Here is a 25856-nt window from a genome sequence, read left to right as displayed (position 1 = left end):
ATGGGAAAACCGAGAGAGTAAATAGAATCCTTGAGGACATGTTGAGGATGTATGTAATACACCAGCGAAATAGGTAGGAAGAGTATATTCCACTTATAGAGTTTGCATATAATAATGGGTACCATGATTCTTTAAAGATGATCCCATTTGAGGCATTATATGGAAGGAGTTCTAATACTCCTATCAGCTAGAGAGATCTATTGAGTAGGGTCCTTATCAAACCTAATATGTTAAAATAAATGGAGTAGCAGATGCAAGTTATTAGGAAGAATTTAAAGGTGGCACAAGACATGCAAAAGAGCTATGTAGATCAACATAGGGTGCATAAAGAGTTCCAAGTTGGGGAACATGTTTACTTGAGAATTAGACCCAAGAAGAGCTCCTTGAAGATTGGGTCATGTGCCAATCTGGCACCATGGTTTTGTGGACCTTTTGAGATCCTTGAGAGGATTGGGTCAGTGGCCTATAGGCTGGCCTTACCTCCTTCTATTAAAGTCCATGATTTTTTCCATGTTTCTTTTCTTAAAAGATATGTACAATATTCTAATCATGTTATTGATTGGTTTGTGCTACAAGTGGAACCAAAGGGAGAGTTCCAGCCATATCCATTGCGCATTCTAGACCAGAGGAGTCTTATGCTCCATAATTGAGTCATAGAGCAAGTCAAAGTGCAGTGGAGGCACTTTGGGCCCGAGGAAGCCACTTGGGAAATGGCTGATGCCATGAAGACAACTTATCCATTTTTATTTGTTGGTTGAGGCAAATGTTCATATGTATATGTAAATACTATAAAGAGATGTAAATATAAATCTCCAAGGAAAATATGTCGTTGTTTTCTTTATTTAACATGTTTCCTGTATGTATATGGACAAAGAACATCGAGGATAGTCTTTCCCCAAGGGGGAGGGGCCTGTAACAGCCCAATCCATGATTGGCTTGATCTTTCCATATAATTATATCATGTAGTTGAATTTTTAAAAATTAAATGGGTTGAGTTAGGAAATAGATTTCGAAGGGATTGAGGGAGGTCAATTGCTTGGGAAATTCAACTTACTTGCTGAAAGAAGAAACTAGACAGTTTGGAAAACCATTGAAGGTTGTCTATTGAAGATTTAAATGAACTATAATGGTGTGTTGAATGGAAATGATTTTGTGAATTTATGAATTGCAGACAAGGGGAAAAGATGACGTTGACTTGGGAAACCCAATAGAAAACAAAGGACAAAAAAATTTAATGCACCACAGTTATGTAGGTACAATTGGAAAAAAAGACACTAAGGAACAAGTACCCGAAAAAAGGAGAGGGTTAGATAGCGCGGGGAAGGGATGAGAGAATAGATCTATAGATGTGCAAATACAGAGAGGGTTTTGGCGAAAAAAGAAGGAGAACAAGAATGAAGGAAGAAGAGAAACATAGAGGCACACTCATGCAACAACACAAAATAAATCAATTTTCATGGGAAATGGAAGACGAGATAGTGAGTTGAAGCTTGTCGCGCAAGAGAGTGCAAAGGAGTGTCAAGCACTCAGCATGATCAAGAAGAAGAGTTCGTATGGATTTAACAAAATAAATATCAGAAGTTTCACGGTGTATGGGGGGGGAAGATATTGGTTTATTCTACTACTCTCATAAGGCTATTATACTTTTGGTTAAGAACAAGGGTACGAGAGGAATGTTCCTTTAGGTGAGGGTAGATCTCAAGATACCTCAGGGGGATGGAGGGTGGAGATGGAGTTCTTAGTAAATTTCATTGACATCTGGAGGTAAAGATTTAGCTCTTGGATTCCTAGTAAAGGAAATTATGGAGTCTTCTTTGCTTGTTTATCTGACTTGGCAATGGGTTCTTGATTCCCTTCACTGGGTGGAGCCACTGTGTTATATGTTTCCAGGGTGGAGGTGAAGCTTCTCGACTCCTAGGAGTATGTGTGTGTGCACGCTATTGGATAAATGGAGGGTGGAGGAAGTTGGCCCCTAGATTTCCTGTGCATTGGTTAACTGTCGAGTAGTTGGTGGGTGGATGTAGTAGGACCTCTAGAGTCCCTGTCTTAGCTGGAAATTGGTGTTTATTCCCTTGAGAAAGACACCTCAGTCTCTAGAATATGGATCGGGGATGCCAACTGCAAGTAACTTGGTTGCGGCTTATCTATGGTTAAGTGGAGAGTTGAAGTACCGAACTTAGTTTCCCATCTTCAATACAAATCTAAGATAAGTTTTCTTATACATACTCTTGTATAGGTTTCACGTTTAAGTATGAATGAATAGTATACTATTGGTTGCATGACAAGTCTTGGTTTACTTGTGTTTATATTTTGAATGGCTAGTTATGATCCATATGAGGATGTATGGATGAATATGAACATTAATGGAACTATTGGCCTCATTCTAACATGTTGTTGTAGGGATTTTTCACCCATGATAGTGTTGGTATTGAACTAGTGAAGTGGTTGAGCAGTGAAGTTAATTTCCCCGATGGCTTGATTGTCATTTTGTGATGTTTGAATGCTTAGAACTAAGCAAGCCTTCTCAGGGGATTGATGTGTGATTGTTGTTGATAAACCTCATAGTTACATCTTTTACCTTGAACATGAGTATATGTAAGTGATGTTGAATCCTTGTTCATTATTATTCAGCTAATGGGGATGATAGAGTCATGGAAGTAGGTTTATTGTTGTTGAAGAGTTGTTTCGCTCTATGTGTTCTTAGGAAGAACTGCACTTGGAAGTAGTTTTGTTTTGGGTGACTTTCCTTGAGGGAATGTTCATCAAATTGTTCTTAAGATTTTCTATGGATTTCAGTGGCCCTAAGGTGTTTTTTTTGGTGCTTGAAAGACGTAAGAAAACCCAGAAAATTCATGAAGGAAAGCGACCTCTAAAACTATGAACAATGTTGAAAATGGCTTGGAATTCAATTTTTTGGATCCACAGTTTGGGGGTTGGGAGGTCAGATAGATAGGCTAAGTCTCAGTGGGCCTCCGTCGGACATGGGTTGGGCCAACTGTGCAATTATCAAAATTTGGGAGATCAGAGGGTCGGGGGTTGGGATTGACCCTAACCCATCACTTTATTGTGCCAACGTGGAGGGATGACTCCAACTTAAGTAGTAGATTAGGGGGGTCGGACTTGGAATTGGAAAAGGGAAGCTGGTGAGTAAGGCTGAATTTTGATTGGTATTTGAACTCAACTACCACGTGACCTGTCCATAGTAGTGGTGGCTCTGGTCACCTGTGTCATGGTCCATTGGATGGTTTCCACGTGGAGGGTAAGGTGAGAAAAGCCTATCTTTAAGAAGGCTTAACTCTCAATCTGTAAATCGAATTGAAGTAAGGTTGATATCTTTGGAATTTTCTCGATGAGAATGACATAATGATGGTGTCTAATTGAAATTTTATAAAGGTTAAAATTTCTAGGTCCTATTCCCACAATTGTATTTTAGGAGTTGGATTTGCATAGTAACTACCTACTCATAACTATGGATGATTTATGGGGTTAAGAGGGAGGGGGTGGTTATAGATTCTAATCATCGAATTCATGGACCGTCTGATGAAACACTGTAAGATTTCCAACAACTGTGGCATCTGATAATTGAAATAATATTCATCTCATGTTTATCGTTTATCCGACTAGAAGTTGACAAATTTCCCTTTGAATATTTTACGCTAAGTCGTCGGATTCTTATCATCAAATTTGTGGATTATTTGGCTAGCTGTTGTCAGAAACTATCTGGTGGACATAACATCATATACTCGAGAAAGTATTCATGTTACATATGCAATTTAGTCGACTAGAGGCCAACATCAGATATTCAATGGCCATTTGTCCCACCAGTTATTTGACTGAGTTCCACCCAATGAGCCTAGAAAATGAGGCCCGTCGAAGTGATGACATAATTCTGTCAAACATCCGACACATGGCTGTTAGATTTTAGTGCACTATGCAATAGTGGTTACAATTTGAGGGGATAAAATGCCCAGGTATCCTCTACAACACCCAACTAGGGCACAATAAATATATTAGGCATCAATGCCTCATCAAGCTCAAGAAGGAAACAATGCAATAAACCCAACATTTGAACTATTAGTAGGACTAAATATGCATGTGATTTGGCAAGGAAACAATAATACTTAACTCAATTATTATGTAATATTGAATAATTGATTAAAACATGAATATCAACAAATATTCGTGAACTAAATCACATAGCATTAAACCATGTAGTAACAAACCATTTTTAGCATGAAAACCTAAACAAGGAAACAAATTGAAATGAGGATATTTAGGTCGATAGGCCTTCTTTTTGAATCAGTTCACCTTCAAATTTCATCTACCCATGGAACTATAATTTGACACCTATCTCTCTGGTGGATAACATTGTAATTTGACACCTGTCTCTCTGGTGGATTGCACTGTAATTTGACACTTGTCTCTCTTGTTGGCGATGATCTCATCAGTGGTGGAGAGCTAGCCATGAAGGTAAACTCTTTCATTGTGTTGTGGATGTGGCCTCTCACCTCTTGCACTTCTTCATATTCCTTCAACAATGGATCGTCTGTACTTTCCTCCCCTTTTTCCGCAACTGTTGATACACCTACTGTTTCACTCACTGTACTTCCGGAGGGCGTTCATAATGTCAATTTTTGTGGTGCACAGCCAACAACTTTCCCTGCACACACAATGAACATTATCCCTCATTTAGTGAAGGTAGGCGAGTGAAATCCCCATGATATTTATGTGCGAGGAGATGGAAAAACATTCGGGAAAGAATGTAGTGGGACTCGAAGAACTGTGTACTGCCTCGAGGAAGGCAGTGAGAATGTGAATGAGATGTGGATTAGGGTAGAGAGGCTTGAGAAACTTCTCTGTGGAGTGTCCAGGTATGTATTCTTCAGAGGAGTTACTACAGTTGTTGCGAAGCTATTCAATATAGTGGAGCCTAGTGTTGCTATTTTCGGAAAGAAATATTATCAGCAATGGCATCTAGTCATAAGTGAGATATGGTAGCATCTTTTTCATTTTTTAATATAAGTTGTTATTTAATTTTTCTAATATTCCTTTAGAAACACTCCCTAATCACAAAGAATAACAAACCAGCACAAAACTACCCCACCGGTACTACAAATCCAACCCAAAACCAGCACAAAACTACCCCACCAGTACTACAAATCCAACCCAATTATTATTGGTTACCACTTTTCAAAACTAGCCCATGTCCAAAAACCAAAAACCATGTATTGGAGCAGCAAGCATTTACTATCAGCGATTAGTAATCAATCAGTACTCTTCACCCTCTACTTCGAACTCTTCATAGTCCTCCTCGAAAGTAGCAAGTCCTCACTGGCCTCCAAGAACTCTCCTTTCCCCATACCCTGGTATATTCAAAGGCCAGGTGGCAGAGAAAATGGAAAAACCTTGAAAGACATGCGTTCTAAGATTCCCCGAGCTCCGGAAAAACATATGCCAAGAAGCCAAGACCAAAGACTTCACTAGGCTTAAATTTCAGAGACTCAAAGCGGTGGATGTTCAAGACCTCGTCCATGATTGTTGTGTAAGGCAATTTCGGGGAACTCTCGTATGTTGTCCAGCGTGCGTCTATGACAGATGAGTATTGAAAGACCGAGCAATTTAAATAAAAAACCTTGGGATTCAGATAAGCAAAAGATGAGGGTAGAGGCGTGTTTGGCATTCAGCTCATAGATCAATGCTGGAAACAAAGTTGTTTTTAGTGCGACTTTTTGGACTTTCCGGTGCTAGAATCCAGTGGAAAAATTTGAGGTGAAATCTTGATTTGGGTTATTTAAATTTGTTTTTTTGACTGTATATATGGATTCATCACCCTAAAAAACCTTTAGGGAACTTTTCTTGTGCAGGGTGACCCATGAAGCTTGTGATTTCAATAAATTCCTGTGGGATTTTAGAGAAATTAGATGAGAAAAACCCACTGGAAAAACTTCCAAAAAATCACACTAAAGACAACTTGGCTTGAAACCTCTCTGTTTTACCTCGTGTTCTGACTCCAAAGGGCTCAAGTGAATGATGCGGGTGTGAAATACAAACTGAGGCACATTCAGAATGGGTGCGGATGAGACAAAAAAACAGGCACGGAAGGGTGTGCAGAAAAATTCGTCAGAAGCACAGGTAGAGAAACGATCGCAGAAAGAGTATAAGAAATTCTAGACCTAATAGGGCGTACATTTGATAGGCTCTATGCCTAGTGCCATGGCCACAAACCTATGGCTCTTATACCACTGTTGGATTGAGAGCCAAAGGGAAAGACCAGACTGGGTGTAAATTTGATAGGATCTGCGCTAAGTTCCATGGTTCCTGTACCACTATTTTACTGACAGCTAGAGTGAAAGACTTGACTATGTATGTTACTTGTAACTTTGCAGAATGATGCTCACCTGTAAGTGTTAAAATATATTTTAAATTATTCACAAGGAAGATTGTTCCCATCACATTATCCTTACATTCATTTCTTCTTGTTCTGATGTGTTTTGATGAATCAATGTTATTTTGATGGGACCGGAATCAACATTATCGATTGAAGCAAATAAACAAATTGAAGGGAATTGTGGACGCGGTTCATCCGCCCTCGTTTATATTAAATATATTAATTTTCCAAATTTTACCCAGGATTCACACTGTCGCACTACCCTCTGTAAATAGAGTCGTGAATATTTGAAACTGTCTCTGTACATAGAGTCGTGAATATTCAAAATTCATAGAATTATTCCATTCTTCTCTCGCCAGCTCAGGAGGCCTTGACAACAGAGTCTTAAATTTGGGGTATTAGTGCATCCTTCTCTATCAACACATATTCCCCGTGAATAATTATTTGTATATATTCAGAGAGGCAGAGACAACAAGTTATAGATTCTATTGGGTTATGAAATTATGTAGGGGTGGCTCTCGTGAAGTGTTTGAATAAAGATGATCTGGTTGTGTTAAAAGGTGGAAAATAAGGACCGAAGGATTTATGAATAAATTTGTTCTTTTATCGGTTAAAGATTTGTTCTTGATTCTGTGAAAATTTGATTAGAGTTTTTCATATAAATTTAAAATTTGATTAGAGTTTTCTATAGAAATTTATCTCCAAATATTTTAGCATTTTGAATTTAGAATCTTGAAATTTTTTAGAAGTCTTAAAATTTCCACAAACAAACTGAATAATACATCCAGGAAAAAGATCATTTAAAAAAAATCAATTTACCATAATATCACGTCTTCCATGTGATTTTAGAACATCTAGGAAAAATATCATTTCACAGAATAATACATCCAAGAAAAAGATCATTTAAAAAAAAAATCAATTTATCCCATAATATAACATCTTCCATGTGAGTTTAGAACATCTATGAAAAATATCATTTCACCAAAAATCAATTTATCCCATAATTTAATGTTTTCCATGTGAGTTCTTTTATTCCAATTAAATTTGAATTTCTATCGATTATAATTTATACGTTTAGTCAAATCTATTGGAACTTTATTCACATAATTGAATTTTATCAATTTATCCCATAATTTAATGTTTTCCATGTGAGTTTTTTTATTCCAATTAAATTTGAATTTCTATCGATTATAATTTATACGTTTAGTCAAATCTATTGGAACTTTATTCACATAATTGAATTTTACCTAAATTATAATATTATCCGGATATCAATTTCATATTTCAATTTCAATTCAATTTAAATTTTAAATTTTCCAACCTAACCTCATAATTGAGGATAGATCATGGCCCTATGAACCCAATGGTAATAAGTAATCACCTTCATTAAGAGGATTTAGTAGAGACATTATGAGCAAGCATAATGAGAAACTACCATGAAACTAAATCGGCTAAATATGAGGATGAATGCTCAAAATTAAGGATAGATCATGACCCTATGAACCCAATAGTAATAAGTAATTACCTTCATTAAGAGGATTTAGTAGAGACATTATGAGCAAGCATAATGAGAAACTACCATGAAACTAAACCAACTAAATAATTTTCGCTTACTTGTCTTTCAACAATAGCCAACTTTGCACGGTGCCCTGCCGTTGCTTACATACAGACTAGCTCCCACTTGGAATTTTGGATACAGATTAGTCCCCGCTTGGATTTTGGTGAAAACATTACGGCAGTCCAAAGATTTAACTTTTATATTTTCAATAACTCTTTTTTAGTATAATAATTATTATTTCTTTAATATAACGTTGAAGTCTTATTAACTTTAATTCATTATATTTTTAATTAAAAAAACATTACAGGAGTCCAAAGATTTAACTTTTATATTTTCAATAATTCTTTTTTAGTATAATAACTATTATTTCTTTAATATAACGTTGAAGTCTTATTAACTTTAATTCATTATATTTTTAATTAAAAAAATTAAAATAAATATTTAAATTATATTTTTAAATAAAAAAATATTTTAAAAATAAACATGTATTTTCTTAAGGTAAATGCTTCTCACAAAAACTTAATAACCTTGACAACCAGAGGACAATGAAATTTTCTATCCTCTCCACTCAAGGTTGTTGGGTGAGGACTCAACAAGTTCTGGGAAAGATAGTCTTGAAAACGGTTGATTAGGTTTTGAGTTTCCTTGTTAGTTTAATTTATTTTCTTTTATTTTTAATTTAATTTTATAATTAATTTTTTTGGGAAATTTTAGGAATAAAATATCTCTTTAATACATGATATAGATATTGAATTTAGCTTTACACTTTATGTAAAATGATGTAAAACAGTAATTAGTGGATCATTGAAAATATTTTTTAGACTTAATCTACAGTGCATATGAAATTGCATGTATGATGTGTAGAGAGTCTCTCAAGAAGCCATCAGTGATTGAGAACATTGTGGAGGAGGCAAAGGAAGCAATTCGTCTTGGACGGAGCTTTTTTTGAGATCATGGACTTCAACATAGCAAGAGTAACATTTCTTTTCGCATTGTTTTTATTTCCTCTTAATTAAAGATGGTTTACAAAGCAATAGAATAGATAATGTGCCATTATGACCTACTTTGTTTTGTTCTATAAATTATGGAATCAATGACATTATCCATACCTTAATAGTATACTTTTGAGTTGTATATTTGTTTCATAAATACGAAGGCAAGCTAAATTCCCTGTATTATTGAGGTACCCAAAGTATTTTGGAAGTTGTATAACGTCTTTGTTTTGAGTTGTATATTTGTTTCATAAATATGAAAGCAAGCTAAATTGTCTGTATTATTGAGGTACCCGAAGTATTTTGGAAGTTGTATAACGTCTTTGTTTTGAGTTGTATATTTGTTTCATAAATATGAAGGCAAGCTAAATTTCCTGTATTATTGACTTACCCGAAGTATTTTGGAAGTTGTATAACGTCTTTGTTTTCTTCTGAGTTATAGAACAAGGAAGAGTAGCCTTATTTTAATAGTATACTTTGAGCTACTATACTTGTTGCATAAATATAAAGGCAAACTAGGTTCCCTTTTTTTTTTTAACACGGTCGAATACTTGTTATATTATAAAAAGCTGCAGCAGAGGGACACGTCCCATTACAGATACGAGAGGAAGCAAAGTGGAATTGATCCAAAATAGGTGCGCAGTCCCTTGATCCAATTCACTAGGCTTGTTTTTTAAGACTTGGAAGGCAAATCGACTATATTGCCGTATGAACTGACCTAGGAGCAAACAATATTTACAATGCATAAGACATTTTCACCAGAACTGATTAACTGAATCATCAGGCGGCTGCTCTTTTTTATCGCTGTTCTTTGTTGAGGCCTCCCCTTGCATGCTTTGGTTCATAGATCTAATGTGGTTGATGGCTTCTTCCAAGTGGGTGCATTTCTCTTTGAGGCCTTCGATTTCCGCCTTCTGTTTTTCGAGCTTTTTCTTCTTTGATTTGTTCTCTGTCTGAACTTCTTCTTTGAGTTCGTTAAAATGCTTGATGAAGCGGGCAATCATGAAGTAGTGCGCCTTGCAGAGGGTGCAACTGCTATTGGTGACGACACGGTCCAAAGGATCTTCTGACATTGTAGACAGGTCTTGAGTAATCTTGGATATCTTGAGATAGAGCTTGATTAGCTTGCTACAGAGAGGAGAGTGAAGGTTAACAGAGATTCTGGAGGAAGAAGACATGCAGATCAGGGAGTTGATGGAGGAGGGGCAGTTCAGAGGAGAGAGGATAATACGCAGAGCTCCAGAGATAAGAGGGGGCGGGAAGCAGAGGATCGAAAAGAGAGGGAGGAAGCAGCTTCTGTAGGGGGGAAATAGAACAGGGAAGAGAGCGAGGGGATGAAAATGGAGATGATGAGGGACAGAGGTCTGTGAAACAGAGGCCGGCGGAGTTGAGAGAGCGTGAGGATGGAAGTAGAGATAATGAGGAACAAAGATCAGGGAACAGAGGCCAGCGAAGTTGGATGAGGCTGGATCACAAAAACAGCACAGATGTTAGAGAAAAGAACGAAAATACAATCCCGACAGACGGAAATTATACCTCGCAGAGCTGACTTTGAGGAGCTTCTTCGACTGAATAGCACCGGGGGCGATCTGGAGGAGGAACGACGGGAGCATGAGCCTTTGCTGAGAGAGAAGAAACCAACCGCAACACTGGACTGTCTAAACCAATGCAGCACGGGCTGTTTATAAGCCCACTCAAACATCAGAGCCTCTGAAAGCGGATCAGACTGCTTTGAGATGTTCTTGTCCTGGGTGTCAATTCGAATATTTCTTGAGCAGCCTCTGAGGATTGCGAAATGACTGTTGCCTAACTTCTGAGTGATCTTTTCACAAGACTCTTCCCGTTCCATTGTCCGGTACAGATTTTCCATTAGCCTGAGGATTTCCTTGACAGTGCTTGGGATGTGGGAATGGATGTTGTCAGTGAAGAGGGAATCGGACGTCCAGTTGCATGGACTAAAGAGAGATGTAGACTTTTTGTTGAGATGACTATTGGAGCCTTGGATCACGAGCCCGTCTGTGGGAGGGGTGTCTTATGGGATTGATTTATCATATGTGTTGTTGTTCTCACGGACTTGCCCTACGGGTCTTGTGATTGCACTGTTGGCCAAAGAATCTGCCTTGGTATTATGATTCCTCATGACATGTTTGAATTGAATGATCCCCATTTGTTTAGAGTTTACCACAATCTTGTGCTTGATTCTATTGAGGGCCTCATTTTTGAAGTCGCCCCCTGATTCCATAGCTACTATCATAATTGCCGAGTCGCCAATTATGACTGGATTTTTGGCTTGAAGATTTTTCAGGATGCAGGTACCTAGGAAAAGGCTATAGGCCTCTACCATGTTGTTTGTCATATTTCCCAATCCCCATTCATAAGTGGTGATGACTTGTCCATTTTGATCTGTGATTATTCCCCCTGCTCCTGCTTGTCCGGGGTTGTTTTTGGAAGCGCCATCGAACTGAAGAGTGAAATTCCTTTGTTCTTGAATCCACTGTTCTATTTCATTTTGAGTTCCCCTAAATTTCATTTTTTCTTCCCCTTACCTGACTTTGCTGGAGATTGTTTATTCTTTGAGTAAACCATCGAAAATTTATTATACCATTCTTCCTCTTCTTTCTGCCAGTTGGTGTGGTCGGTTTTTGTTATAGTGTTGGCACTTATCATTTATGCAACTAGGCCCAGAGTTTTGGCCAGAGTAAGAGCTGGATTTGGCTTTTTGTTTTTGAAGATGAAGTTGTTCCTGGAGAGCCAAATTTGCCAACATAGAGCAGAAGGAATGCATCTCCAGATTCGAGTAATTATGGCTTTGCCTTTTCTTGCGTAGGGATAACCTTTTTCCCAATTTCTGTTAAGAGTTGTGAGCTGATCAAAGTTTTCTCTGGGGGACCTCAAAGGGCTGGTGATTTGGTGCCAACAGTGTTGGGCAAAGGGGCAATCGAGGAATAAATGTTGATTTCTTTCCTCCTCCGAACAACAGAGGCAGCACATTGAAGGACCTTGAATCCCTTTTTTTTTAAGGTTTTCAGCAGTGAGGATCTTCCCTTTCAGGAGGGTCCACGCAATTTTTTTTTTATCTTTGGGAGGCATTCATTCTTCCAAACTACTGACCGAAGGTTCCAATTATCTAGATTGTGGCTAGATTGGAGGAGTTGATACCCATATTTTACTGTGAACTTTCCTCCACTTGGGTCCCAAACGAAGCTGTCTTGAGTGGATTTATTTGTTGGGGCAGCTCCCATCAGCGTTCTCTTCAGATTTGCCCACTGATTTTTGAGATGATTTGGGAGAGGAAGGTCCCTCCAAGCAGACCAATTATTGTGGTCCCAAACCGAGATGTCATATAGGGAATGAATGCTTTTAGCCTCCATCCATAATTTCAGGGGTCTGAACTGTTGGAGATGGTTTATTGGCTTCGAACCCATTATTCTGTCTGACCAAAGATTTGTATCTTTTCCATTTCCAGGGAACTTTGAGATATGGTTTTTGAGTTGGGGAATCACTTTTTTGATAAGTCTCCATGTAGGAGTGCATGGTCTTTCCACTATCAAATCAGAGAGTACCTTGGAGTGCTGCCCATTAAGGTATTTTTTTTTGAGAGCCTTAACCCACCAGCTACCTTTTTCCATTAGCATTCTCCACACAAGTTTGAAGCCCGTCGCTTTATTAGTTAGGCTTGGGATTTTGGAAAACTAGGTGCCCTTTACTAATTGAAGTAGTAGAAGTATTTTGGAAGCTATATAAATTGGATTTGTTTTCAAATATGTTTTTTTCTCACTAAGATGCTTATGCAAAATTTTGGTTTGGTAAAATAATATTTTTCCATGACAGATCAATTACCGACTTCAATGCTTAGGGTAATAATGTCCAAAGACTTATTTCTATGTATGGAAATTCTACAAGTAAAATAATAATTTTCCATCACAAATATCAATTACCAAGCTCAATGCTTACAGGAATAATGTCCAAAGACTTGTTTCTATGTGTAGCAATTCTACATTTTAGTTTATAATAATGACTGATGAGGTACAATAGGAATGGAAGTAGGCCACAATAAGCCTTAACGGATAAATTTTTTTAGTATAAATTGGATAAACATCACATATTCATATTCTATTCCAGTATATTTAGATAGTAAACACTTATTTCAAAACAAATATTTGTTATTCATTTTTTCACATCTCAAGGATCTGAAACATTTATCCTAAACCCCAAATGTATCATTAATTTGAGATGATATGCAGAACCCACATACCACAAACAACCCACAGGGAAAGAATTTTATCCCGGTATTTCTAAAATTAAAAGGGAATGGAAAACCATATATAAAAGATAAATCAGATATAGAAAAATTTCAAGCAGCCATCCTTGATACTGTACTAGACAAACCCACAAGTATCTAAGAAATCATGCTGCAAAATTTACCCTATAAGATGAGATTGCTAAGGAAGTGTATAATGTAAATGAAATAAAGGGACGAGATTGCTAAGGAAGTGGATACAGTAAATGAAATAATGAGAATTATGGACTATGCTGCTTCAAAAGTACGAACCTACAATTTGTTCTACTCTTGAAATAAAAAATAAAATAAAAAATTAATAAAAATAAATAAAATACTTTCTATATATATATATTATTTTTTATTAAAATAAAAAATTCTAATCTAATGTGGAGACAATTATTACTTTATGTTGAAAATAAAAAATTGTGGAGACAATTACTACTTTACATTGAAAATAAACAAATCTTCATTGGATGAATATGCAAAGATGTCAAATTTTCCCATTACGTGAATGAACTCTCCATCATTCACATTTGAATGGAAAAACACTATTTGCAATTGAATATAGAAAAACTATATGTGGTTAATTGAATTTTCCTAGAATATCTCAATGCTTAGGAAGCTATACTTAAATATGAATGCGATGTCTTTGCATAGTAATTTGGTTCCTAGATGTATATTTTCTAACCCTTTGAATTTGAACTTTTAACCTTTTACAAGAAGCCACGTGTTAGCAATAAAATTTTTAGCCACATTATAATTATTTATTTATTTTAATTAATTAATTAATTAATTTTTCTTTTTGATAAATGCTTTTGCATGCATAAATAGATTAGTGACACACTCAATTTAATTTAATCTAGTTGATTTTTAGAAGGCATTGGCATTTTGATGTCTAGTATTTAATGTTCCAACTTGCGGTTGTAATGACATTCTAGAATGCATGTTTTTGTTAAGAAACTCTGATATACTTACAAATTATAAATTTACAAAAAAAGTATACAAAGATAACTTAAATTTAATGTTTCAATTTCTACTTGCTTGATTATAAAAATTAAAGTAAGATTTTTTCAATTTAAAATATCTATCGCCCTCTCTTTGCACCTTTTGGAGCAATTGCTAGTTAATCTTTATTGATCAACAATTTATAAAAATCTTTATTGAGTATTTTGGCTCCCTAAGTCTCTACCAATAAGAATAAAAAAATTATCACTTAAATTTTAGTCGAGAAAACCATTCTAGTTTATTGTGCAAGAGAATATAGGAAAGAAGACAATGTTAAGTAGCTAAAAAGTCAAGTGTAACCCCCTTTCATTTTCCCCTTCTATTGTAATGTTTAGCTCCTTTGTCTTTTTATTGAAAACGTTCCCTTCTAAGTTCTCATCTTTATTTTTATTTTGTTATTTAATGTTTACATTTACAGTACAAAATTCATTTCGGTGAATGGGTAGCTGACTAAGGCCACATGTGGCCATCAAATTAGCAATGGCAAATTTCTACTTTCTCCACTTCTATAGTTTTAAACTATTCATTATTTTGTTTAACCCAAGTCAAACACCATTAATGTCTATGTTGAATCTATTTTAGATCAATACAAGATAGTTAATGAGTAAAATAATCTCCCTGGTCTTAACCTACCATAAATGCGTATCATTTTATGTTATTATCCTAATTTTGTTTAGAAATTCAAAATCAAATTTTGTTTAGAAGTGGGATTTCTTAAATGTTAAAAATGTGCCTTGTTGTTCTAAATTGCCAGATATATAAATAATAAAATATGATATTCAATATCAAATTTTGTTTAGAAGTGGGATTTCTTAAATGTTAAAAATGTGCCTTGTTGTTCTAAATTGCCAGATATATAAATAATAAAATATGATATTCAATATCAAATTTTGTTTAGAAATTCAATATCAAATTTTGTTTAGAAGTGGGATTTCTTAAATGTTAAAAATGTGCCTTCTTGTTCTAAATTGCCAGATATATAAATAATAAAATATGATGGAAAAATGTTAATCTTATTAATGGTGTTTTTTTGGAAATGGAAAATAAAAATTTTTTGGCAATGTGCTATAATCTAAAATTATTAATTCTACATTTTTTAAATATTTCAATCTATTTGGATACTTAATAGATAAAAAATTGAAATAGATCCAAAATGGATACTTAATAGATTAAAAATAGAAATAGATCCACTAGCGTATATTATTTACTTACAATATAGTTGGCTATTTTTAATAATAATATAATGTAGGTTATATACAAGTTATTTTCTATTTCATTTTGTTTAATTAGAGGTATATTAATATAGTTTATTTTGTTGTATTTTATTTTAATGGGAAAATATTATTTTCAAGGTTATATAAGAATGTTATTGCTAAGCAAAAGGCTATTAAGGGTTGGTTATAAACAATTAAATGTAGTATTAGAGTTAAGGGTGTTTCTTATTCTTTGTTTTTTTTGGTATATGTATTGATAACATAGAAGAGTGTTTGGAAGATGTCAGTTGTGTTGGCCCATGCTCATTGGTATGGTCACATGTCTTCTCCTTTATGCTAAATATATTGTTATTTTGGAAATGAGCCATTACAAACTTAGCGAACAACTCAAAATCGTCCAAGATTTCTGCTCCAAGATGGGTATGATTGGTAATACCAACAAAACTAAAGTCATGATAATTAAATCTAATAAGATCACCTATTAATCTTTCATTTATGACAACAATTGCTTGTAAGAAGTTCCTTCATAAAAATGTCTCGAAATTACCATCCATCATAAGCTCAATTGGAATTATAACAATGATAAACAGATAAATGGAGGTTGGAAAACTTAATGTGGGCTTGAAAACAATTGTATGTTAGTGGATCTTTGGATTTGGGATTAAAAAAAATGCTCTTTGAGAGTCATACCACTCATGTTATTTTGTATGGATGTGAGGTTTGGTGTTGCAATATATCCAGAGAGCCATGGAGGAAGATTGAATAGATTCAAAAGCAATTTATAACCTAGAACCTCAAAGATCAAAGGAAATACTCTATACAATATTCTCTTGATTGAAGCAAGCCTTTCCCCCATTGAAAGCATGGCTATGACTAGGTATCTTATGTATAAGAAGAAGTTATACAACATGGACACCAAGAGGTTTCCTAAAATTGCTTTTAACTCTAGCCAAAACTCTCACCTTTAGCTCAAGCAAGGGTGGCACAAGGATGTCCAGTCTTGGTTGGACTATTGGGAATAAAGGAGGATATCATCTTGCAAAATCAAAATAATATTAAAAATATTATTACTTCCAAATTTAAGGAGAAATTGTGGCGCAATAAAGAGTTCAAGGGAAAAAGAAAACTACGATATTATAAAGAGGGGATCAACTCCAATCTTAAAGCCCAAAATGATATTTTTGTCTTGACTATTGTTAAGAAGAAAATGGAAATTACCAAGATAATAACTAATTCTCATGAGCTACATAGTGAAAGTGGGCATTGGTGAGTTCCCAAAATACCATGAGATGAAAGAATTTGTCACCTTTGTGATCCTAAAAGGATTGAAGATGCAAATCAATTTCTCTTAGAGTGTCCATCTTATGCTCTCATTCGATCTAATTTAAAAAAAAATGCCATGCTACCAACCTTCTTGACTTTTTAACTATGTTCCACAAAGATTTTGAGATGGGGGGATGCGGGTGCAGGGAGACACACAAGGGGGGAGTGTGGGAGTACCCTCAAATGTTAGGGAAATTTAGGGGGGACAGGGGGACGTCGATATATATATATATATATATATATATATATATATATATATATATATATATATATATATATATATATATATATATATAATGGAATTATAAATACATTAATACATAATTGAATTAAATAATGAAATACACTGATCCATACTCATCATTCATATTGATGCATATATCATTCATCCATACACCACGAGATTTAATAATGAAATACATTGATCCATATTCATCATTCTAGAATCTACATTGATTTAAAAATTAAATTCATCATTCATCACTTTATACTCTAAATTGATTTAAAATTTAATTTCTTCATTCATCATTGTAGAATCTAATTAGTACTAAGCAAAATAGATTATAGTAGATACTAAAGTTTGAAGACTAGAATAGTAAATTGATATAACTCAAACACAAAAATAGTAAAGAGTGATGAGTCAAAGAATCAATCTAAGGTCATCAATATCTAGAGTCAAGACTCGAAAGTTAAAACTGAAAATTAAAAATGGACAATGAGCATTGAAGGAGCATCACGACGTAGGAGAGGCAACAATTCACTGGTAATTCAAATAGCACTTCATGATAATATAAGTAGAGGTTTTGAGCTTGGTAAGTCGAATGAGTGAAATAGGGATTGCAAATTAGTTTAGGTTTTGATATTTGCTATTTTTATTTTATTTTTAACATTTCAAAGGTTATTAGACAAAATTGAGGGGGAAATGTCCCTCCACCCAACATTTCTCCCATGGTTTCTCAAGTCAATATAATTTCATCAAGAAATTTTGAATTCCACGAGTCATATGATCCCTGGATAGTGCCTACTCCCTCAAAATGGGTGATTCTGAGCTTGGTGATCTTGATTAAATGCGAGTTCTAGACCCTCATACTTGATAGAATCAAATGGGAACATTGTAACCCCCACAATCCTGATATCCTGAAAATTGTTGTCTCTGTTGAATTTTGAAAGAGATATGAAATTATATTTTCTCCATCTCTCAAACATCCCGAGTCATTTCATGGTAATGTTAAATATTAAGTAGAAGGATGAAAATTAATCTTTTTACTTTTAGAATTTAACATTACCATTAATTACATAACATTACTAGGACCTAAGGGTTGAATATTAAGCTTCCCCACTCATAAATGATTTGTTTTCAAGCAAAAATAAGGCATGGGGGATTCACTCAATGAACATCTAACATATCACATGTGTTTGTGGCATACTAAACAATACCCTTAATTTGATACATATTGGAAAATACCTCTAAAAATCACATTATTTAACCCCCTAACAATATGAATCCAATACACCTTCACAATTAAAAAAACCCCTACTTTTTCTAGATATTTAGGTATCCATATTTTACCCCTTTATATTTTTCATTAATTTTGAGCTCCCCTTTTTATACATGCCAATATAAAAACCCTTTACCCCCTATTATATCCTCAATATATTATGTCTTTTTTTCCTTAATATATATCTCCCAATATGAACACACGTTGTATGGTATTGCTCCCCTAGTGAAGTCCTCGTTAACTAGGGGGGGCACCTAGCCCTTTTTAAGGGGTACGCCCAGACACACCCTTTTTGGGGAGTCGCATCTTCCACTCTAGGGAAACCCCCTCCCATTGTGTCTCCCCAAAAGAGGGACGTGGGGAAGCATTTCCTAAATGTCCCTTGTCCCAGGTGCATGTGGTACGAGAGGTGCGTGCACCCCACCCTGGAAGATGCATCGTCATGGAACATTGTGTTTTTAAGTCATCAAAACTATGGTGATCTGACAACACTTCTCTCTCTTCTTTTTTAGCATAAGAATAAAATGCTAAAACATTATGATTAATCACTTACATTCTTAAAGTCTAATAAACCATATAGATATTAATAAACATTAATCATTACCGTCAATATAATTTCTTTTAATTTTAAAAATTCGCTCTAATAATTTTTATATATATGCGTGCTATTTTTTAATAACCTGCATCTAAAGCATCATTATTAACCGTCTTTGAATTCATCAATAAGGAATAATCTAATTCAATTAAAAAGTAATGTGATTCAATAAAAATAGTATTGAACCCAACCTTGGAGAATAATGTGGAAGGAAAATAATTTAATATATAAGATAATTTGTCATTTCAAATTAATATTTTATTAAATTTTGTAAATATAAATTAAATGGGGCAAATATTTAAATATTATTAATTTTGTTTGAAAAATAGAGGTAGATGTAAAATTTTAATATTGTATTCTAACATAAAGAAAAATATAGAAGTATAATATACTTATATATATTAAAACAATACAATATCCTATAAAATATTTAAATAATATTTAAATAAAATTAGAGAATAAAATATAATTATAATAATTCTATTCTAATTTATTTCTCAAACATAAAATAAATTTCTATAAATTATTGATTTTTAAAATCTTACCATTTATTTTAAAATTTTATTAATGAAATGTATAATAAATTTATTTTAAAATGTCACTAAAACAATGTATAATATTATTATTCTATAAATTTATTTTAAAATGTCACTCAACAAACGTATAATATTATTATTTTATTTATAGAAGGAAAAAAAAAGTTGAGTAAGTATATATATTCATTTCATCATAATTCATCATTATACCATTAAAAAAAATTATTTCATAACCAATAGAATTAGAGCAGTAACGAATCCTTTAATGGAAGCGAACTCAAGAGATGCAGAGCTTTGGAATCCCTTACGGCGGCTAGTGTTTTTCCTAGTCGGGCGATCTATGCTGAAATCGCATGGATCTCTTTGCAACTCTCTTCTGCATTCTGAACAATGGTGAATCTTAGTGATTCAATGAAGAAGACAATATCTATTGCATGGACAATTACCAGTGCATCAAGCTCTTAGGTTTCGTAGAATGCCATGCTGTAAACTGGATTTGTTCTTCTAGTAGTTCAAGAAATTCCTTCCCTTAATATTCCTTTGGAGGAGGCAACTTTCAACTATGAAAAATATTTTTCGGAGCAAGGTTTGGTCTGTAGGTTTAATGGGTTTTGGTCGCGATTGACTAATCTTCACAAGTGGATCTTTGATTCATGGAAACCTCTCTTGTCAGATGATCTAAATTTTTATCCTATGGCTCAAGGTTTTTTGTTGTTGTTGTTTTTGACAATATTGAGGATAAGAGGGTTATTTGTGAAATCCAGGTTGTGAATCTGGGGTAGTGTCAATCTCATAATGTAGCCCTGGTCTCCCACCTTTGATCCGGTTACGACACCAACTCTATGGCTGCAGTTTGGGTAAGACTTTTGAACCTTCCCCTGCACCTTTGGAATCTCCCATCATTATCCTCTATCGAGAATGCATTAGGAAAGTTTTATTGCTGCAACCCAAAAACTGAATTTGTTTATAAGATTACTTATGCTTGAATATGTGGTCCCTCTTCAATAAGGGTTTTCCCACTAAGATTAATCTATTGGCTCCATATTATGTATGGGTTCAAAAGCTCGATTATGAAAATGTTTCATTCCAATGTAGAGCATGTTATAAAACTAGGCATGTAATCAAAATCTACCCCAAGCATCTATATAACAACAATGACCAAAAAAAAAAAACCAAAAGCCCAAATGGTAGTTTTTGGAAAAATTTTAACTGGAAATGGAGTGAAATTTTTGTATCATGGGGTATTCGCTTGAGGGTTTGGATTGAGCCTTTGTGCTCAATTTCAAACCTATAAGGAAGATTGGAATATGTAAAGGTTATGGCCTTGTAGCCAAATTAATTTTTAACACAAATCTTTAACAGTTTCTTTAAAAAAATAATAATAGTAAGGGAAAAAGAACATTAAACAAATATATCCACCCGATAATCAATCAACCATTTAGTTAGAAAGAGGATTCATCTTTCAAATACATACATATTCATCTCATTTCAACCATTATATTAATAGAATCATAAGAACAATAAACCAAGTAAACATGCATGTCCATCAAACAAACACCTTGTAACCATTACATGCAATAGTTAAAAGAGAGCTATTACATTTATATACAATTAACTATTTATATTAATAAAATCACAAAAAGATCTTTAAACCAAAGAAAAATGCATATTCATCCAACAACCACCTTGTAACCATTACATAAAATCATTTAAAGAGAGCTAATTACATTTATGAACAATATAAGTATAAGACTAACATTTTAAAAATGTTTTATGTTTTTTTATGTGGGCAATTAATATAAAAAAATTGTGATATTTTGTGACATCACCATTTACACTAGTATTTGGAATTTATATACTAATACCTATATAACACACATTTTGTCAAAAACATGTATATTAATTTTACCCACAATCAAATATTTTTTTTTAAATATACTTATTAACATAATAATTATTACTTTTACTAACCTAAAAATGATATTAAAATTAAGAAAATGATTTTTTTAAGTAATAATTATTATATTAATTACCTATTTAAATAAACACTTTTATTAACCTAAAAATCACAATTTATAAATATAATTTTCATAATATAATATATTATTAATAAAAAAATCATATTAACACAAGCATCTCATACATAAATATCTTAACCTTACCACAAATAAACTGCTTTATTATTAATATTTTATATTTCTGTGGATAAAAATAATAATAATAATTTATTAATATTTTTATATTATAATGGTTAATAACAATGTCTAATAAAAAATAATAAAAATAATCAATTAATTATTAAAGAGATGACGATTTTAATATATATTATATTTCTTTTAGTTGACTGATTTATAAAGAGATTTGAACTTCACATGAATTATCTAGTAAACTTAAAAATTAATATAAAATAAAAATTATTTTAAGTAATATTTTTTTATTTAAAATTTGGTGATATAATTTTAACATAATAAAATTTATATAATAAATTATAAATGGTAGTTTTTAATTAATTTAAATTTCCGAAAAAAATAATTTTTAATAATAATTATATAAGAAATATTTTGTCGAAGTGTTTCGAATCATAGTGTGATTCATTGTCTTAAAAAACTCAGATTTTTAAGACAATTTAAAAGAATTCCAAATCATCATTACTTTCATATATAATAAAGTAAAAGGAAAGAAAAAAAATCTTCATATCATATGAATGGGACGTGGCATCGAAAAAGTGAATAAGATGTAAGTCAAAAATGTAATTTTTCCAGAATTGTCTATAAAAATGGAGGAAAAAGGAGGAATTGCCCGAACAACCAAAAAATACATCGTCCTTTAATGAACGAAAAGTTGCCACCTATCATTCACATTCAGCGCTTTCAGAATCCCGTCAAGGCACATCTCACAGATTTTTCTATACCCGCCACGGAATCATGTATCTTGAACGCTAGAAAATCTGCGTTCGTATCCACAATCCGAGGAAACAAAAATAAATCATGACACACCAGAAGAATAATGGCATTCACATCAAAAACATAACAGAAAAAATAGTAAACCATGAACTGTGATAAAATTATATAGAATTTTCACAGAAAATGTACAGCACATGATGTAGCAGCAGAGAGAAAATAAATTGATATATTCGGCGAATCTACAAAAATTAGGATGGTTTGTTACGTAGAAGGGCCCTTCGTGTTTTCTATGGATTTTGCATTAATCTTGTCTCGTACCAAATTGCAAAAAACACTGTAGTGGGCATGCAACGCCCATGGAGATTGCGCTAAAAACAGACACCATTCCGTCTGTAATAATGGCGGATTCTGTAGCGTAATATAAAACTAGAATAATGCCTTTGTCTGTATGTGGGTCTCACGAATCCAGTACCAGGCCTGTGTTTTCAGATACAGAATGAGAATGGCTGTGTTCGCCCTCATATGTTACAATCAAAACGTTTGGATCGTCCAGGGCGCGTTCTACGTGCTTTCTTGCAGGGCAACCTCTCACTGTGCTGCATTTGTAATAGCCTCTGCAAGATCCCAGCAATAAACTACCAGTCAGAGCCATTAAAACAGAAAAAAAAAGTATCATATTTTTATTTATATCTAAGTTTTTTGTTCTTGAAGATGGGTAAACATAGTGAGGCTATTGCAAATTGATTCTAAATTCGAAAATTTCAGAAGCCCGAGTTGGTAATGGGACTTGTTTTCATATTACTTGTAAAGTATTAGTCCCAAAGCCAAACACTCTAACAAAAATCCACAAAATTCTAAAAAAAATACCATAATATTAACTATAAAAATCTACATGATAAAATGAAAAATTTAACAGTAATAGACCTTGGATGTGGAGAGCCCTTAATGGGCTTCTGTCCATATTTTCGCCATGAGAATTCATCAGATGGAATGTCCGCCAATTTTGCACTGACTGCAGGTACTCTGATAGTTCTTTTTACTCTGGACTTCCTGCATAAGCAGCCCAAACAAAGGTGAAAAATGTGACACAATTAGGAAGAATAGTATATTTATTTACATAATAATCATGATAGGTTGATATACTCCATGTTGCATAAACCAGATTTTATAAATAATATAAAATATATAACTTAGTAAATTTTGCATACATGTTTTTGGAAATTTAAACTTATTTTTTTGGGAAATTTGTGAAAAGAAAAACAAATGGTTAACCAAATCACTCAAATTAATAATATTATCATATATGTGCACAACCCCATAGGATGTATCATATTAACATGGTTTGAAATGTTGATCCAAAAATTCATATAAAAGTTTCAGAAAATTGTTAGCACTATAACACTGATAGCAAAAGTCTGTGTCTTAAAATTGAAAGTGTTATCAAAATATGTTAGTTAACTTATATAGTGTCATTGGAATCTATATGTTATTATCTATCAAAATCAATATTGAACTACAGTAATGTTTTAAAGTTGAAGAAATTCTTTGAATGATTTTTTGAAATCCCACAAAATTGAAAATTCTTGTAAAAGAAACCATTCCAGAACACCTAACATACTACAAGTGATATTATTGACTAGTATAATGAATGTTTTAGTAGGTAAGTATAACTGGTGAATGAATGTTTTAGTTGGTGAATATTCAGTCATGGTTTACTGGTTGGCCTAGTGTCCATATTGAAATGACAGTGGCCATCCAAAATTCAATGCATTTGTAGATAGATAAAGGAGTTGAAGAATCCCCAGCTCTGTGCAGAGGAACTATTACCAAAATGAATAATGGTGTGACAACGTACTTGCGTTTTGAAGAGCAGTGGCAGCGTCCGCCTGTAGTGTTACACTTTCCTGAGAGATCGTCAGGTTTTCCATGGATGCAAGCTTTCTTAGAGGACGATAATGGCGGTCGGCCTACGGCTGTTGGGCTGAGAGATCGAACCAGTATAGAAGTTTTATCGCACGGATCCGATGCTGTGAGTGTTGAAATGAAGGAGTTAGTGGACGATAATGGGGAGGAAGAGATCACTGACTCTTTAAAGGACCTGGAACCCATGAAGCTGTAATCTGAATTTACTGGCACTAATGAAATCTTGGGCTGCTGAGGGCTTGAGTCCATAACAGGGTTCTGTGCAGGGGCCTGGACGTGCAACGGGGTGGGACGGAACAGGGTGTTGTTATTCAATGGCGCAGGGGAGATAAAACCTTCAGAATCCTTCAAGGGTTCTTGAGAAGAACAAGATGCAGCAGCAGCAGCAGACATATTCGCATGACCGGGTTCGAAAGGGGGGGAAATTTTGGGAGCCGGAACTGAAGATCCCGCTGGGGCTTTTCTGAAGCGAGCATGGCCTGTCGTGGTTCCGAGCATGGAAACAACCCTTTTAAATCGATTTGCGGCCATTTCTGCAGCAGACCCGCACTGGCTCTCTCTTTCATCTTGCATTTCCCGGTGCCGGGATATTAATTGTATCAGATTCTGCACGCTCTCCAGCGTTGCAGAAGCCGCCTGGTGCACGTCGCGGTCCATGAAATTCCTGGAGTCCAGCATCTCTACGGCCATGTCTTTTCACTCAACTGCCAAAACACAGAAACCAAATGCTAAGAAAGGGGGCCAAAATCGAGTTCCCAAAAAAGAAAAGAAAAACAGAGCCCGAAATCAAGACCTTGAACCTAGCAGGAGACGAAGGTTCGAAACTTACGGAGACCCATTTTTTAAAAATCTTTCTAACCCCAAACCCAACAGACAGAATCGGGCATGGACATTTCAATAAACGCCCTGCACAACAGTGTTTGACGATTCAATACGCAATAATACGAATCTCCAAGATCAGAATCCGTCCTATTCGCCGCTAAATCTCAAGAATCACACGCACCCATTAAAAAATAAATCCCCCAAAAAAACAAACAACAGACTGTATACATATGTATATGATATTCTCCCAATTCATATCCCCATATCGACCCATTAATACAAATTCAAAGACTGAAAAGCTAAGAAACGGAGCAAATTACGTCCAGAACTTCTTGAATCTTCAGCAACTCTCCGGCCAAAATCCCCTGCAATTGTCGGCAAAGCCCCCGGAATTCATCTCTCTGCATAAAACAGCCACCACTAACGGGTGCCCGTGCCTTATCTTCTTCTTGCAGCCAGAGCAAATTCCCCAATTTACTGCAACTTCAAATCCCCGAGTCAAAATCTCAGAACCCGAGGATTCTAACTTTACCAAGTCAAAGATCCCACCAATCGACTTCGTACACGTCACGCCAGTAGCGACAGAATTGCCGGTTGAAGTAAAGTCAGACGATTTGACTGGAATCCGTACCGGCTAGCCCCGGTCGCTCTCCGCCCTACGGCCGGTCGGTGTCTTCCTTGCCGCGCCCGCAAGGCACCCGATGGGTGAGAAGAGTTTTCTTCCCATGCAGCTCCCCATATCTCGGCCGTCGGATTCCATCGGACGGCCGAGAGCCGTTCCTCGGCCAGCTCATTGCGTTGACTTTAGTGTCACCC

At 34.6% G+C, this 25856-nt stretch overlaps 1 protein-coding gene across 2 annotated transcripts; it reads right to left on the bottom strand.

The window, feature by feature from the left end:
- Positions 1-22434: 22434 nt before the first annotated feature.
- LOC149193666 (putative WRKY transcription factor 7) lies at positions 22435-25544 on the bottom strand. Of its 2 annotated transcripts, XM_089404870.1 has the most exons (5): positions 25361-25544; positions 25048-25124; positions 24151-24922; positions 23220-23345; positions 22435-22909 (listed from the first exon to the last, which is right to left on the bottom strand). In XM_089404870.1, exons 3-5 carry the CDS (start codon positions 24906-24908, stop codon positions 22753-22755), a joined length of 1041 nt encoding a protein of 346 aa, XP_089260996.1. In that variant the 5' UTR covers positions 24909-24922; positions 25048-25124; positions 25361-25544; the 3' UTR covers positions 22435-22752. The 2 variants fall into 2 exon arrangements, with proteins under 2 accessions (XP_089260996.1, XP_089260997.1); XM_089404871.1 differs by lacking the exon at positions 25048-25124.
- Between the last annotated feature and the right edge of the window lie 312 nt (positions 25545-25856).

Source organism: Pinus tabuliformis, chromosome 2_2 (genome assembly GCF_031772625.1).
Source record: "Pinus tabuliformis cultivar Carrire ecotype Pingquan chromosome 2_2, CPIR1, whole genome shotgun sequence".
Taxonomy (NCBI): Eukaryota; Viridiplantae; Streptophyta; class Pinopsida; order Pinales; family Pinaceae; genus Pinus; species Pinus tabuliformis.
Note: the sequence above shows the minus strand (reverse complement) of the source record. Positions and strands in the feature narration are given on the sequence as shown.